The following is an 18,010-nucleotide window of genomic DNA, read 5'->3' on the forward strand; positions in this document are numbered from 1 at the left end:
CAGTCTGGGCAACAGAACAAGGCCTTGTCTCTGAAAATAAATTAATAAATGAAGATGGCCAGGCATGGTGGCTCACACCTATAATCCCAGCACATTGGGAGACCGAGGCCAACATATCACTTGAGGTCAGGAGTTCAAGACCAACCTGGCCAACATGGAGAAACCCCGTCTCTACACAAAATACAAAAATTAGCCAGGCATGATGGCGTGCACCTGAAATCCCAGCTACTTAGGATTCCAAAATGCTGGGATTGCAGGCATGAGCCACCGAGCTCAACCTTGTGTTCCTTTTTTAAATATTGTCTGTCATTGCTTAATTTAAAAACATGTCAGAAGATTACCTTTAGTTTTTAGTGCTAAACAATAAATATCCTGATTATTAATTATGTCATTCTAGTCAGGCATTTTATACCATTAAGGGCCATTGTTTTGGAATGTTTGGGTAGCTGTTTAGAAAAAAAATATCAAAGGCCGGGCGCGGTGGCTCATACCTCTAATTGCAGCACTTTGGGAGGCTAAGGCGGGCAGATCACGAGGCCGGGAGATAGAGACCATCTTGGCTAACATGGTGAAACCCCGTCTCTACTAAAAATACAAAACATTAGCCAGGCGGGGTGGCGGGCGCCTGTAGTCCCAGCTACTGGGGAGGCTGAGGCAGGAGAATGGCATGAACCCAGGAGGCGGAAGTTGCAGTGAGCTGAAATTGCGCTACTGCACAACAGAGTGAGACGCCATCTCAAAAAAAAAAAAGAAAAAAAATTAAAGCTTAGATTACTTTCATTACACCAAAATAAAATTCAGAGAGATGAAGGATTAACATTTAAAAATAAATAAAAGCAGTAAGACAAAATTTGGATGAATATTTTAATTTTGTGATGGGGCAGGCTTGAGTAAACATTTTCCAAAATCTAAATCTAAGTACCATAGTGTTTAGAAAGCATTGCTAAATTTGACCACATTAAAATGTTAAACGTTTTATGATTAAAAATGTAAACACACATACACATACTGAACCAAGTCACAAAACAGATGACAAACAGAGGTGGGCAGGAATATTTGAAACAGATGTGACAGAAGGTTTCTATAACATACAAAACAACTAATAACCAACAGAAAAAACATCTGTAACCAAATAAAGAAATAGGCCGGGCGCGGTGGCTCAAACCTATAATCCCAGCACTTTGGGAGGCCGAGACGGGCGGATCACGAGGTCAGGAGATCGAGACCATCCTGGCTAACACGGCGAAACCCCGTCTCTACTAAAAAAATACAAAAAACTAGCCGGTCGTGACGGCTGGTGCTTGTAGTCCCAGCTACTCGGGAGGCTGAGGCAGGAGAATGGCGTAAACCCGGGAGGCAGAGCTTGCAGTGAGCTGAGATCCGGCCACTGCACTCCAACCTGGGCAACAGAGCCAGACTCCGTCTCAAAAAAAAAAAAAAAAGAAATAGATCGGCCAGGAACGGTGATCACGCTTGTAATTTCAGCACTTTGGGAGGTCGAGACAGGAGGATCACTTGATTCCAGGAGTTTGCGACCAGCCTGGGCAACAAAATGAGACCCTATCTCTGCAAAAAAAATTAAAAAGTTAGCTGGGCATGGTGGCCCACGCCTGTAGTCCCAGGTACTTAGGAGGCCAAGGCATGAGGATTGCTTGAGCCCAGGAGGTCGAGGTTGCAGTGAGCCCTAATTATGCCACCGCATTCTAGCCTGGGCGACAGAATGAGACCCTGTCTCAGAGAAAGAAAAAAAAAAATAAGGGTGAAAGACAAGAAGAGGAAACACAGGCTGAAAAATACAAATTCCCAAACATGAGAATTTGCTTAGCTGCAATGGTATTTAAAGAAGTGTAAATTATAATCAGTAGAGACTTACGGTTTAACAAGCATACTCAGCATACTCTGTTCTGTTCTTTTTTTTTTTTTTTTTTTTTGAGACAGAGTCTTACTCTGTCACCCAGGCTGGAGTGCAGTGGTACGATCTCGGCTCACTGCAGTCTCCGGCCCCCAGGCCCAAGCAATTCTCCTGCCTCGGCCTCCCGAGCAACTAGGATTACAGGCACCCTCCAATATGCCCGGCTAATTTTTGTGTTTTTAGTGGAGGTGGCATTTCACCTTGTTGGCTGGGCTGATCTCGAACTCCTGACCCAAAGTGATCCACCTTCCTCAGCCTCCCAAAATGCTGGGATTACAGGCGTGAGCCACCGTACCCAGCCTCTGTTCTTTTCTATATATTCTTTTTTTTTTTTTTTTGAGACAGAGTCTCGCTCTATCACCCAGGCTGGACTCGCTCTGTCACCCAGGCTGGAGTGCTGTGGCCGGATCTCAGCTCCCTGCAAGCTCCGCCTCCTGGGTTCACGCCATTCTCCTGTCTCAGCCTCCCGGGTAGCTGGGACTACAGGCGCCACCACGTCGCCTGGCTAGTTTTTTTTTTTTTGTAGTTTTTAGTAGAGACGGGGTTTCACTGTGTTAGCCAGGATGGTCTCGATCTCCTGACCTCGTGATCCGCCCGTCTTGGCCTCCCAAAGTGCTGGGATTACAGGCTTGAGCCACCGCGCCCGGCTCTTTTCTATATATTCTTGCTATTCACTTAATATACTTTGGTTGTTTCCATATATACTTGCTTCCTTGTTTCTAATTTCTACATAATATTTCATTGGTGGATGCAATGCGTATACATTATATTACTGATGAACATATTTTGTCTTTTGCATTTTTGTATCATTTGTCTACAGTTACTAAAAATTAGCTGGGCATGGTGGCTCATGCCTCTAATCCCAGAACTTTGGGAAGCCAAGGTAGAAGGTGTTGCTTGAGCCCAGGAGTTTGAAACCAGGGTAGGCAATATAGTGAGACCCCGTTTGTTTTAAAAATTGTTTTTAAAAAGGAAAAAAAAAAATCGGTACAAAATTAGACTAACAAAATAAGACTGGTTTTTAAAAATAATTTTTATCAACTTTAACAAAATAGGTTTTAAAAGGAGTTTTAAAATTTTTCAGAAATTTCCTAAATTTCAAATACCTTGTGAACTGTTCTTTAAGAAGTAAGTGGAATGGTAACAGTGTTAACTCATGCAAGATGAGCCCAATTCTTGTCTGAGGGACACCAACATTAAAATTTTTCTGTGGACAAATTTATTTGCATTTTTTTCAGGTGAATGCTTGAGGTGCATGTTCTGGAATAACCTTGGTTGCATCCATTTTGCCATGAGCAAGCACAATTTGGGAATATTCTACTTTAAAAAGGCTCTGCAGGAGAATGATAATGTCTGTGCACAGCTCAGTGCAGGTAGCACTGATCCAGGTAAGCCCAGTACTGGGGTACAGTTTGTATTTACTACATCAGAAAAGCATGATTTAAAAAGCATGAATGTGGTTAAAATACCCACCATATATACTTACATATAGTTAACTCTGATCTTACCCAACAAGTTTGGCTCTGGGGATTTTTAATAGATAATGCTACTTTGAATAGCAATAACAAGGTGTTAAGAGTAATTTTGAATTTTCCAGAAATTTAAGTTGCATTCCATTTTTCATCGATTTGAAAATGAATAATTCCCTGTGGTAATGTTATGTAACAGAATGTTTGATGAGTCACAACATGACTGTGCCAAACTAGATTTATTATAGATTTTTTTTTTTTTTTTTTGAGACAGAGTCTAGCTCTGTCACCCAGGCTGGGTGCGATTTCAGCTCATTTCAACTTCTGTCTCCTGGGCTCAAGTGACCCTCCCACTTCAGCCTCCTGAGTCGCTGGGACTATAGACACATGCCACTGTACCTGGCTCATTTTTGTGTTTTTTGTAAAGATAAGGTTTAGCCGTGTTGCCCAGGCTGGTTTGGAACACCTGGGCTTAAGTGATCCTCCCACCTCAGTCTTCCAAAGTACTGGAATTACAAACATGAGCCACTGTGCATGGCTTATTATAGATTCTTTGCAGAGTTTTACATGTGATACTACTGGCAGCATCTGACAGTCTTTAAGCAATTTCCTCACATTGATCCTTTAATATGCATTATCATATGGATCCTTGATCTGAAATGCCTAAAATCAAACAATTATTTAGCTTTTAAAAATAATAACCTATTTAGGTCGGGTGTGGTGGCTCACGCCTGTAATCCCAGCACTTTGGGAGGCCAAGGTGAGCAGATCATGAGATCAGGAGATTGAGACCATCCTGGCTAATACTGTGAAACCCCGTCTCTACTAAAAGATACAAAAAAATTAGCCAGCCGTGGTGGCAGGCGCCTGTAGTCCCAGCTACTCGGGAGGCTGAGGCAGGAGAATGGCGTGAACCTGGGAGGCGGAGCTTGCAGTGAGCCGAGATGGCGCCATTGCACTCCAGCGTGGGCGACAGAGCGAGACTCTGTCTCAAAAATAATAATAATAATAACCTATTTAATTGGTGCCAAATGTATTATAAATCAAGGTTGACTGAAACATTGAATAGATGATAACACATGGCAATAAAATGGTTAACCAAGATGAAATTTTTATTTTATTTTATTTTGTTTTTTGAGACGAAGTCTCACTCTGTTGCCCAAGCTGGAGTGCAGTGGCGTGATCTTGGCTCACTGCATCCTCCACCTCCCAGGTTCAAGCAATTTTCCTGCCTCAGCCTCCCAAGTTGCTGGGACTACAGGCACCCGCCACCATGCCTGGCTAATTTTTGTATTTTTAGTAGAGGCGGGGTTTCACTGTGTTGGCCAGGCTGGTTTTGAACTCCTGACCTTGTAATCCACCCGCCTTGGCCTCCCAAAGTGCTGGGGTTACAGGCGTGAGCCACTGAGCCCAGCCAAAAATTTTAAAAAGTGGAAACTTCATACAGACTCTAAAAATGTTGGCTAGGCAAGATGGCTCATGCCTGTAATCCCAACATTTAGGGGAGGCCAAGGTGGATCACTTCAGTCCAGGAGTTCAAGACCAGCCTGGGCAACATAGTGAGACCTCCATCTCTACAAAAATAAAAGTAAAAGAGAATAAAGTAAAAATGTAGAAAAGTAGTATAAGGTTCAAAGGAGTGAGAGTGGGTCCCATCTCTTATCTTTGCCTTCCTGGAGCTTTGTTGCCTGAGGAGCTGGCAAATGAGAAGAGACATCTCTGGCTCTGCCAGTATAGACAACTGAGATGACTCTGGAGAATATTTGTGGGGTTGAGGATGTTGAGAGCCGTTATAACTCAGATCAGGATTATTGGTGTTAAACATGGTAGTGTCTAAGTACTTAATGGAGTAAATGTTCTCAAGGTTACTATTACTTGAAATCTAATGATGTATTCTTATCTAATTTTTATCACTAGGCAAAAAATTTTCAGGAAGACCCATGTGTACGTTACTAACCAATAAGAGATATGAGTTGCTGTATAACTGTGGAATTCAGCTTCTTCACATTGGAAGGCCTCTTGCTGCCTTCGAATGTCTGATTGAAGCTGTTCAGGTTTATCATGCAAATCCTCGCCTCTGGCTACGGCTGGCTGAATGCTGCATTGCTGCCAATAAGGGGGTGAGTGCTACTTGGGTATCTTTTTGAGCCCTATCTTCCCCCCACTTACTACATGGAATGTTACAGAAAAAAAAGAACCTTGGAAACATACATAAGACATCATTCTCTTTTTTTTTTTTTAAATTTTTTTTTTTGAGACAGAGTTTCTCTCTTGTGCCCAGGCTGGAGTGCAATGGCACAATCTCGGCTCACTGCAACCTCCACCTCCAGGATTCAAGCGAGTCTCCTGCCTCAGCCTCCCGAATAGCTGGGACCACATACACATGCCACCATGCCCAGCTAATTTTGTATTTTTAGTAGAGATGGGGTTTCAACATGTTGCCCAGGCTGGTTTTGAACTCCTGACCTCAGGTGATCCACCCACCTCAACCTCCCAAAGTGCTGGAATTACAAAGTGCTGGGATTACAGGCGTGAAGGTTAAAAAGAGAATGATGATGGTCATTCTTTTCTTTTGATTTCAGTGAAATGTATATGTAGTCTTCCTTAACCATTGGTGAAAAAAAATTTAGTTTCAGAAAGTCATTTGTTGGCCAGGCGTAATGGCTCATGCCTGTAATCCAAGCACTTTGAGAGGCCGACGTGGGTGGATCACTTGAGCTCAGGAGTTCAAGACCAGACTAAACAACACAGTGAGACACCCACATCTCTACAAAAAATTATTAGGTGTGGCAGCGAATGCCTGTAGTCCCAGCTATTCAAGAGGCCGAGGTGGGAAGATCATTTGAGCCTGGGAGGTGGAGGTTGGAGTGAGACCAGATAGAGCCACTGCACTCCACCTTAGGCAACAGAGCAAGACCCTGTCTCAAAAAAAATAAAAATTTATAAAGTCATTTGTTAACATTCTCATTCTTGGTAAGTAAGTGTGGCAACATTAAAGAGTTGAAGCCAGTGATAAAGACATGTATGTTGGAACAGTGGTCTGCTAGCTGCTCCAGGGGTCAGGAGCCATGCCATCTGCTGGCATAAGAATAGTGTTGTGTAGCCTGATGATTAGAAAAGGTTTTGGCCGGGCGCGGTGGCTCACGCCTGTAATCCCTGCACTTTGGGAGGCCGAGGCAGGCAGATCATGAGGTCAGGAGATCGAGACCATCCTGGTTAATACAGTGAAACCCCGTGTCTACTAAAAATACAAAAAATTAGCCGGGCGTGGTGGTGGGCGCCTGTAGTCCCAGCTACTCAGGAGGCTGAGGCAGGAGAATGGCGTGAACCTGGGAGGCGGAGGTTGCAGTGAGCCAAGATCGCGCCACTGCACTCCAGCCTCACTCCAGCCTGGGCAACGAGACTCGGTCTCAAAAAAAAAAAAAAGGTCTGATAACGCAATGTGGAAAGAATTGCATTTCCTTCAATGCCTGAGGATTTTACTTTGGTTTCAGCAAATGATACAGAGTTTATGGATTACACCAGGCTGTTTCTCTCTGACACATGATTGCCCATGGTAGCTATGAGAATAGGCTAGTTTACATTGATGTTCATGCTTAGATTATCTCCAAATGGCAGTTGGTGGAAGCCTTTTGAATTTCAATTTGGGAGGGATCAATAGGAGACAGGGGAAAGACGGGTTGTATCAGAATTACCAGATATGCGTATCTTCCATTTGCTGCCGCACCCCCTGCCCTTGCTGTGAAACACTGGGAAGGGATGATACCTGGAGGCTTTACCTTCCATGCCTGCCATAGGTGATGCTGAGGCTCTCCTGCTGCACAGCAGTTTCTGAGAAGTACAAGAACTAAGGGGATTAAAGAAGTGTGTTTGCTAGTTTTCATACATGGTACTTAGGTAGTTTATGATCTGAGTATACCAATAGAGGAAGAGATGAGTGATTTGTCTTTGAAAGACTTTAATTATTTAATTATAGTTTGCTTTTTTAAAAGACAACTTTCTTATTGGTTAATTCTTAACTGATAAACAGTTCTAGGTAGAATTTGTACTTCTTAAAGATAAAAGAAGCAAATAGATATTGCCTGTTCTCTTTAATCTGTTTATGAATTTAAGTGTTGGGGGCCTTTCTTTGGTATTTACTGGAAACCAGGGTGTTACTTTTTTCTGGGAAAAGAAAAAAGTAACTCCCTAGTTTTGTAAAGTTTAATATTTTCTTTTTAAATTAACTGGTTTTAGAAATAGTACTTTTGGGATTGTGTTTGTTCTACAGAAGCCATTGAGCTTACAAGGTCTCCCCCACTCTCCCTAGAGGAGAAGGAGCGGGAGGGGAGGATAAGTATTTTCCATATTAATATGCTGCTAGTCCTGTTTTTTTTTTTTTCTAGAAAAGTTGTAAATTTGTAATTTTTTTAAAATGGTGAAGATGACTTTTGATTGCCATAACTTCATGAACACACAAAATTTGTGCTGCTAATAGGAAACTTGCCACCAGTAATATCTTTGTCTGTGCTTTTCCTCCTAAAAAAGAACTTTAGGGTAACCTAAAAAACAGTAAAAACAAGCCCAAAACACTAATAAAATCAGAGGACAAATCGCAACAGGAGTAATTGTAAACTCCAAATAAAATTTCATAAAATCTGTTAAGTCAGGACAGGAGGTATGCTGAACAAAGCAGTTTGTACTTTCAGAAATAAGTTCATTTTGGATTTAAAAAAATTAACTTGTTTATGCTAAGGAGGACATTTTGTCCTGAATATCTGGTACGTATTATTTTAGACTTGGTAGAGGCAAGGCTTATATTTACCTGGGCAGTGTATAATATATGGGAAAAGATCTGCTAAACAAAAATAGTCTCAATATTTTAATTATGTATGATCCTTTTACCTTAAAACTGATCGAGCACACTTTCCGGCTATTGGTAATTGAAGGTATGGATTATTGTATGTTTTTTAGTTCCGAACATTCTACCACGGGCCAGTTTGTTTTCATCTGTTACATCTTCAGATCTGGCCATTTGGATCAGTTTTCATGGCCTTAGCAATAAGACAAGAGAATATAGATGAATCAATGTAAATTTATCACCACAACTAGGAAAATAAGTCAGAATGGAAGTCCTCACAATAATAGTTTAAAATATCCACTTTTTCATTAATATTGCATGGCATTCTCTATATACAACTAGTTTTGATCAGAGCAGTTTTATTGTATTTTTTAGCACTGTGTAGTATGTTCTTTATTAAAAGTCATGTGTGGAAGTGCAACTATAGTAAGTTACGTTCAGAAGCAATAAGTAACAGTACAGAAACATTTGTGTTTAGAGAAAAGACTTTGCAGGGCAGAGATTAGTTTTGCAAATTCATATTGATGGACTCCAGTTTGTTCTGGTATGTGATAATTTGGATGTCATTATAAGATAACTCCTTGGGATTCCACCTGCAGGTATATTAGAGACTTGTTTTATTTTATTTTTCAAACAGGGTCTCACTCTGTCACTCAGGCTAGAGTACAGTGGCATGATCATGGCTCACTGCAGCCTCGACCTCCCTGGTGTCAAGGGATCTTCCCACCTCAGCTTCCCTACTAGCTGGGGCACGCATGACCGCACCTGGCTAATTTTTGTATTTCTTTGTAGAGATGGAGTTTCACCACATTACCCACACTGGTCTCGAGTTCCTGGGCTCTAGCGATCCACCTGCCTCAGCCTCCCAAAGTGCTAGGATTACAGGTGTGAGCCACCTTGCCCAGCTTAGTTTTATTTTTATTTTATTTTAATTTTTTTTTTTGAGACGGAGTCTCGCTCTGTCACCCAGGCTGGAGTGCAGTGGCTGGATGTCAGCTCACTGCAAGCTCTGCCTCCCGGGTTTACGCCATTCTCCTGCCTCGGCCTTCCGAGTAGCTGGGACTACAGGCGCCCACCACCACGCCCGGCTAGTTTTTTGTATTTTTTTTAGTAGAGACGGGGTTTCACCGTGTTAGCCAGGATGGTCTCGATCTCCTGACCTCGTGATCCGCCCGTCTCGGCCTCCCAAAGTGCTGGGATTACAGGCTTGAGCCACTGCGCCCGGCCAGTTTTATTTTTTAAATTAAAAAAGATTTGGCCTGGAGTGGTGGTTCATGCCTGTAATCCCAGCACTTTGGGAGGCTGAGGCGGGTGGATCAGGAGGTCAGGAGATCAAGACCATCCTGGCTAACATGGTGAAACCCTGTCTCTACTAAAAATACAAAAAATTAGTTGAGTGTGGTGACACCCACCTGTAGTCCTAGCTACTTGGGAGGCTGAGGCAGGAGAATTGCTTGAACCCGGGAGGCAGAGGTTGCAGTGAGCCAAGATAACACCACTACACTCCAGCCTGGGTGATAGAATGAGACTCCTCAAAAAAAAAAAAAAAAAAATTAAAAAGGTCTTTCGGGGCCGGGCACAGTGGCTCATGCCTATAATCCCACCACTTTGGGAGGCCAGGGCGGGCAGATCATGAGGTCAGGAGATCCAGACCATCCTGGCTAACACGGTGAAACCCCATCTCTACGAAATATACAAAAAAATAGCCGGGCGTGGTGGCGAGCGCCTGTAGTCCCAGCTACTGGGGAGGCTGATGCAGGAGGGTGGCGTGAATCCAGGAGACAGAGCTTGCAGTGAGCCAAGATTGTGTCACTGCACTCCAGCCTGGACGACAGAGCAAGACTCCCTTAAAAAAAAAAAAAAATTTCGGGCCAGGCACAGTGGCTCACGCCTCTAATCCCAACACTTTCGGAGGCCGAGGCGGGTGGATCACAAGGTCAGGAGTTCAAGACCAGCGTGGCCAACACGGTGAAACCCCATCTCTAAAAAAAATACAAAAATTAGCTGGGCACAGTGGTGCACGCCTGTAGTCCCAGCTACTCGGGAGGCTGAGGCAGCAGAATCGCTTGAACCTGGGAAATGGAGGCTGCAGTGAGCCGAGATTGCGCCACTGTACTCCTACCTGGGCGACAGAGTGATACGCCATCTCAATAATAATAATAATAATAATAATAAAAGATTTTTCCTGGCTGGACGCGGTAGCTCACACCAGTAATCTCAGTACTTTGGGAGGCCGAGGCAGGTGGATCACTTGAGGTCAGGAGTTTGAGACCAACCTGGCCAACATGGTCAAACCCTGTCTCTACTAAAATACAAAAATTAGCCAGGTCTGGTGACAGGTGCCTGTAATCCTAGCTATTCGGGTGGCTGAGGCAAGAGAATCACTTGAACCCAGGAGGTGGAGGTTGCAGTGAACCGAGACTACACCACTGCACCCAACCCTGAGCAACAGAGTGAGACTCGTGTCTAAAAAAATAAAGAAAAGAAAAGAAAAAAAAAATTCCAACCTCGGCAACTTGGCAAAACCCTGTCTCTAAAAAAATAAATAGAAAAATTAGCCGGTCATGGTGGCACACACCTGTACCTGTAGTCCCAGCTACTTGGGAGGCTGAAGCAGGAGGATCACTTGAGCCCAGGAGGTAGAAGTTGCAGTGAGCCGAGATCATGCCATTGTACTCTATCCTGGGCAACAGAGCCAGACAGACCTTGTCTTTAAAAGAAAAAGAAAAAGGAGAAAAAAAAAGGTAGATACAGGGTCTTACTATGTTGCCCAGGCTGGTCTGGAACTCCTGGTTTCAAGCGATCCTCCTGCCTCAGCTTCCCAAAGGGCTGGGATTACAGGCATGAGCCACTGCACCCAACCAAATTAGAGACTTAGAATGAAGGGGGGTGATAAATGAAATTATCACTGTGAGCTCTGTCGTGAGATAATATATCTTAATCAGATATCCTAAAGTAACTATGTATGTGTAAGTAGCTTTTATTATTTTCAGTTTAATGTTTATTCATTTGGTTTGGGGATTTTAATGTCCTAGAAGGCAAGTATTGTGTCCATGTAAATTTTTACCATGTACAGCTTATTAAAGTTTATATATTGTTGACAATGTAATTAATACTTTGAATGAAGAAGGAAATGATCTGTGTTTTAGGAAGTGGAGCTGCTTCACTTTTCTTTTACACTGTATTTTGGGCTCTCATTTTCCTTAGTCGATGTCAAAGTACCTGTAATATGTAGTATGGCACTGGAGGTATAGAATATTCTAAGTAAATAATTCTAAATAAATTTTTGGGACATAATTGAATTGGATTTTGTTCTTAGAATTTTCTCGCATCTCATGTAAACAAAATGTAGCATATATCCCAGATTTTCAGCCTTAGGTACTTTTTCCACTAATACCAAACATGTTTCCGTTATCACCAAAAAAAGTCCTCATTGATTTTAAGAACTTTCTTAAATTTAGAGTAATTGTGAGAGGTATTCCCCCTTTTTTTATACCACATCTTACAATTCCCTTGAATTTACTGGAAATTATTTGTATTTTGTAGACCTCTGAACAAGAAACTAAAGGCCTTCCCAGCAAAAAAGGAATTGTACAGTCTATTGTTGGTCAAGGCTATCATCGTAAGATAGTTTTGGCATCACAGTCTATACAGAATACTGTTTATAAGTAAGTATTTTGCAAAGAAAAAGTATATATATTTAATACTAGTTTACATAATGTTACTTACATATAAAAGTATGCTTAGGATTTATCATTGCATAGGAGTACCCGCTTTGTAACTAGGTTTATTGCTATTTCAACAAGCAGACCCTCATATATAGGTCCGTAGTGAATGTTATCTAACGTGATTTTGGTTTATTACATCCATGGGTACTGTAATTATTGATGGCCTAGGAAACCCTAGTCTGTTCAGTGCTATTATTAAGAATGTCCAGAAGAGGGCATCTTGGTATCTCCTTTTTATGTAGTTTTGGTTATCATTGATACTTTTCATTTAGGTATTTTCTTGTAGTTCCCTAGGACTGAAAATACATGAAAGTGAATTCTTACTATTCGAGGAAAAAAGGTGTATGAAAACATAAAGCAACCAAAGCAGTATAGAAGCTGTCACATGTATAACGTTCGTTTGACAATTTGGAATTGCCATTATTTGTAAAGTGGCAAACTTTGCAAATAATTAACTGCCTTAATTTGTTTTTGTCAAAGAACAAAATTGTTCTCTGCCATTTAAAAGTATTTCCAAAGTATAGAAAATATCTGATACACGATAATTTAGTCTTAATTTATTTAGTTAAACTATGATGCAGGAATATTTTTTAAAACTATTATGATAAAGCATTTCAAAGTTTTAAAGCAATTTCAAAGTTGTTACTACTTTTCAAAATTTTATTTTTCCCTAATAAAGATTCTATTTGGGTATATCAAACCAACAGAAAGTTGTATAAAGTGTCAATGAAATCATAAGATAAAAAGTAATGTTGCTGTTTCAACGTGTATAGAGGCATTTTTGAAAGCAAGGATCAACCAAAGTAAGGCTCAAATGTGAAAATCTATTCTCTTCCCTTTCATCCCATTCTTAATATACTTCTCCTTGCCCTCATTACAGTTGCCCTTGTCTGCAGTTTCTCTAGTATGTTAACATTAACATTGTGATATACAACAAATTGTCTCTCCTTGGTCTCATTCCTAGAGACACAGTGTATGTAATTTATATACTTGCAACCCATTATTTATACTATTTGCAACCTATACTTAGGATTTAGGTTATTTAGCATGCTTTTTACAACTGCTTATATTAAAATTTCTACCTATTAAAAGGCATAGCTTTCATTTATAATCAATTGGTTTTATTCCTCATAATAAAAAAAACCTTATTTTTAAATCTTTTATCCACTTAGCTAATTTGGTTTTGTTCTTTTAAGTGATGGGCAGTCTTCGGCCATTCCTGTAGCCAGTATGGAGTTTGCAGCCATATGTCTCAGAAATGCCTTGTTGCTGCTACCTGAAGAACAGCAAGATCCAAAGCAGGAAAATGGGTCTAAAAATAGTAATCAATTAGGTGGGAACACAGAGAGCAGCGAAAGCAGTGAAACTTGCAGGTATTCTAATCCTTGTGACCTCCCTTGGCAAAATCCTTTCAGGACTTCTTTAGTAAACCCTTTTGTCCTTTAAGTAAATTCCTAAATTCTTCAACCTAAATTTCTGAAATTCTCTGTTTTGCATAACAAGAGAGGAAAGCATTTATGTTTCTAAGTCTTTCTGGAAGAGAGAAGTAAGGTGAAGGCTAAGTTAGGAGAGATCCTTGAAAAAGAAAAGTAGAAAGTAGCAGTTTTGGCCGGATGCAGTGGCTCATGCCTGTAAAAGGCTGAGACAAGAGAATTGCTTAAACCCAGGAGGCAGAGGTTGCAGCGAGCCAAGATTGTGCCACTGCTCTCCAGCTTTGGCAGCAGAGTGAGACTTCACCTCAAAAAAAAAAAAAAGAAAATACCAGTTTTTCATTGACAACAGGGATATTTATAAGAAGTCCTGTTGTCAGACAGCTTTTTTTTTTTTTTTTTTTTTTTTTTTTTTTTTTGTTGAGACAGAGTCTTGCTCTGTCGCCCAGGCTGGAGTGCAGTGGCCGGATCTCAGCTCACTGCAAGCTCCGCCTCCCGGGTTTACGCCATTCTCCTGCCTCAGCCTCCCGAGTAGCTGGGACTACAGGCGCCCGCCACCTCGCCCGGCTAGTTTTTTGTATTTTTAGTAGAGACGGGGTTTCACAGTGTTCGCCAGGATGGTCTCGATCTCCTGACCTCGTGATCCGCCCGTCTCGGCCTCCCAAAGTGCTGGGATTACAGGCTTGAGCCACCGCGCCCGGCCTGTCAGACAGCTTTAAAAAAAAAAAATTGACCAGGTGTGGTGGCTCATGCCTGTAATCCCAGCACTTTGGGAGGCCAAGGTGGGTGGATCACTTGAGGTTAGGAGTTCAAGACCAGCCTGGCCAACATGGTGAAACACCATCTCTACAAAAACTACAAAAATTAGCTGGGCCTGGTGGCGGGCACCTATAATCCCAGCTACTAGGGAAGCTGAGGCAAGAGAATCACTTGAACCCGGGAGGCAGAGGTTGCAGTGAGCCAAGATCATGCCACTGCACTCCAGCCTGGGTGACAGAATGAGACTCCGTCTCAAAAAAACAAAAAATTTATTAAAATAAACACTTGGCCGGGCGCGGTGGCTCAAGCCTGTAATCCCAGCACTTTGGGAGGCCGAGACAGGTGGATCATGAGGTCCGGAGATCGAGACCATCCTGGCTAACACGGTGAAACCCCGTCTCTACTAAAAAATACAAAAAACTAGCCCGGCGAGGTGGCGGGCACCTGTAGTCCCAGCTACTCGGGAGGCTGAGGCAGGAGAATGGCGTAAACCCGGGAGGCGGAGCTTGCAGTGAGCTGAGATCTGGCCACTGCACTCCAGCCCCGGCGACAGAGCGAGGCTCCATCTCAAAAATAAAATAAAATAAAATAAAATAAAATAAACACTTAACTCCTAAAGCTGCTCATAGTTCTTCTTATATTCTGCCTGTCCTCTTAATATAATATAATCACTAACCTCCAGAATATTTTTGTATGTTTCTGGTTTTCTAGTATAAATTCAAAATTATGCAAATCTGGGCAGGGTACTGGAGGAGGCCAAGAGTTCAAGTCTAACCTGGGCAGCATAGCAAGACCCTATCTCTTCAAAAAAAATTAAAATAAATAAAAATTATGTGACTCTATAGAAATTGGGAGAACTTTGTAAGGACAAAACAAATAACATTTTATATATAGGAAATTCTGCTTTTTTTCTTTCTTTCTTTTTTTTTTTTTTTGTTTGTTTGTTTTTTTGAGACAGAGTCTCCCTCTGTTGCCCAGGCTGGAATGCAGTGGCACGATCTCAACTCATTGCAACCTCCGCCTCACAGGCTCAAGCGATTCTCCTGCCTCAACCCCCTAAGTAGCTGGGATTATAGGCACAGCGCCACTATGCCCGGCTAATTTTTATATTTTTAGTAGAGATAGGATTTTGCCACATTGTCCAGGACAGTCTTGAACTCCTAACCTCAAGTGATCCACCCTCCTCAGCCTCCCAGAGGGCTGAGATTGCAGGCATGAGCCACTACACCCAGCAGGAAATTCTGTTTTTTATACATGGCATCTTTAAACTTACGTCTCACATCCCGGCGTTTTTTCTTGATTGTAATAGTAGTCGATACATGTTTACTATAAAAAATTTGGGCCAGGCATGATGACTTACACCTGTAATCCCAGTGCTAAGGGAGACCAAGGCTGAAGGATTGCTTGAGGCTAGGAGTTCGAAGCCAGGCACCATTAGTCCCAGCTACTTGGGAAGCTGACGTAGGAGGATTGCCTGAGCCCAGGAGTTTTGAAGCTGCAGTGAGCTATGATCATGCCACACTGTACTCCAGCCTGGGCAACAGAGTCTCAAAAACCCAGTCTCAAGAAAAGGCAGGGGTGAGGGGTCAGGGGAATTAGAATAGTGAGAAATGTGTGAAAGTTTTGAGTTATTTCCTTTATGTAGTAAAGATACTGTTTCCAGTTAGAGATTTTTTAAAGCAGTGTTGGGGGGGAAGAAACTAATATACAATATAGCTTTAACATGTTAGTTACCAAATTACTAAGCATTTCCATTGTTTAACTCTTTTACACTCTTGTTGTAAAAAGTTAGATGGGAGGCCAGGTGAGGTGGGCGATCCCTGTAAATCCCAGCACTTTGGGAGGCCAAGGCAGGTGGGTCACCTGAGGTCAGGAGTTCAAGACCAGCCTGGCTAACGTGGTGAAACACCGTTTCTACTTAAAATACAAAAAATTAGCTGGGTGTGGTGGTGCATGCCTGTAATCCCAGCTACTCGGGAGGCTGAGGCAAGAGAATCACTCGAACCCGGGAGGCAGAAGTTGCAGTGAGCCGAGATCGTGCAATTGCACTCCAATCTGAGCGACAAGAGCAAAACTGTCTCGAAAAAAGAAAAAGAAAAGTTGGGAGTAAGGATAGGGAAACAAAATTTTACATTTAATTTTTTATTTGTTGCTCTTCATAATTAAGACTCTTACCTCTATTTTAGCAGTAAAAGCCATGATGGAGATAAATTCATTCCAGCTCCACCTTCTTCTCCACTGAGAAAACAGGAATTAGAAAACTTAAAGTGAGTATCTAAACAAAATTAGCATTGCATCTATTGAAATGAACACATTCATGGCTGGGCACAGTGGCTCACACCTGTAATCCCAGCACTTTGGGAGGCCAAGGCTGGTGGATCACAAGGTCAGGAGTTTGAAACCAGCCTGGCCAAGATAGTGAAACACTGTCTGTACTAAAAATACAAAAATTAGTTGGGCATGGTGGCGGGTGCCTGTAATCCCAGTTACTTGGGAGGCTGAGGCAAGAGAATTGCTTGAACCCAGGAGGCAGAGGTTGCAGTGAGTGTGTCACTGCACTCTAGCCTGAGCAACTCCATCTCAAAAAAAAAAGAAATGAACACATTCTTTTTTATCTTGTTTATACTGTTAATATGATGAATTACACTGATCAAATGTTAAACTAATCTTTCAGTCTTGTGATAAACCCTACTTGGTCAGAATGTATTTTCTTTTGTATAAATTTTTAGATTTGATTTGTTAATACTTCATTGGGAATAAGTGCTTCTATATTCATGAGGAAGATTGGTCCATACTTTTCTTTCCTTGAAATTATTTTGTCAGATTTGGTTTCAGGATTATGCTGACCATATAAATGAGTTGAGAAGTACTTCATCTTCCTCTGTTTTCTGCAAGAGTCTGTGTAAGATAGGTATTACTCATGGACACGAAGAGGGGAACAACGGGCACTGGGGCCTCCTGGAGGGTGGAGGGTGAGAGAGGATCAGAAAAAATAACTATTGGGTACTAGGCTTAGTACCTGGGTGACGAAATAATCTGTACAACAAACCCCCATGACATAAGTTTAGCATATAACAAACCTGCACATGTCCCCTGAACTAATAAAAAGGACAGGTATTACTTCTTCCTTAAGTATTTGATAGAATTCACCAGTGAAACCATCCAGCCTAGGATATTCCTTGCTGGAAAATTTTTGATAATGAATTCAACTTGTTCAACGGAACACTTTTTTCAGATTTTGTATTTCATCTTTTTTTTTGAGATGGAGTCTCGCTCTGTCGCCCAGACTGGAGTGCAGTGGCACAATCTTGGCTCACTGCAAGCTCTGCTTCCTGGGTTCACACCATTCTCCTGCCTCAGCCTCCCAAGTAGCTGGGACTACAGGTGCCCGCCACCACGCCTGGCTAATTTTTTGTATTTTTAGTAGAGATGGGGTTTCACCATGTTGTTAGCCAGGATGGTCTTGATCTCCTGACCTCATGATCTGCCCACCTTGGCCTGCCAAGGTTCGGGGATTACAGGCCACGCGCCTGGCCTGTATTTCATCTTATGTCAGTTTGCTTAAGTTTTATTTTTCAAGGAATTTTCCAAGTTGTCAAATTTATTGGACTAACATTGTTCATAATTTTTTTTTACCTTTTTAATGTCTGTAGAATCTGCAGTTATACCTCTATTTTCTTTCTTTCTTTTTTTTTTTGAGATTGAGTTTCACTCTTTGTCCCAGGCTGGAGTGCAGTGGTGTGATCTCGGCTCACTGCAACGTCTGCCTACTGGGTTCAAGCGATTCTCCTGCCTCGGCTTCCCAAGTAGCTGGAATTACAGGTGCCTGCCAGCACGCCTGCCTAAATTTTTGTATTTTTAGTAGAGATGGA

General features: G+C 41.9%; 1 protein-coding gene across 8 annotated transcripts in view; it reads left to right on the top strand.

Moving 5' to 3' along the window:
* Nucleotides 1-18,010, top strand: part of CNOT10 (CCR4-NOT transcription complex subunit 10) — a 92,155-nt gene that overhangs the window by 41,960 nt on the left and 32,185 nt on the right. For 7 of the 8 annotated variants that reach the window (XM_033212905.1, XM_033212902.1, XM_033212906.1 and 4 more), the window contains 5 exons: nt 3,151-3,300; nt 5,299-5,501; nt 11,768-11,889; nt 13,146-13,322; nt 16,325-16,405. In XM_033212905.1, the coding sequence (XP_033068796.1) occupies nt 3,151-3,300; nt 5,299-5,501; nt 11,768-11,889; nt 13,146-13,322; nt 16,325-16,405 (733 nt within the window). The remainder of the gene's footprint in view (nt 1-3,150; nt 3,301-5,298; nt 5,502-11,767; nt 11,890-13,145; nt 13,323-16,324; nt 16,406-18,010) is intronic. The other variant, XM_033212901.1, reaches the window with a different exon arrangement.

Source organism: Trachypithecus francoisi, unplaced genomic scaffold (assembly GCF_009764315.1).
Source record: "Trachypithecus francoisi isolate TF-2019V2 unplaced genomic scaffold, Tfra_2.0 Lachesis_group0, whole genome shotgun sequence".
NCBI classification, from domain to species: domain Eukaryota; kingdom Metazoa; phylum Chordata; class Mammalia; order Primates; family Cercopithecidae; genus Trachypithecus; species Trachypithecus francoisi.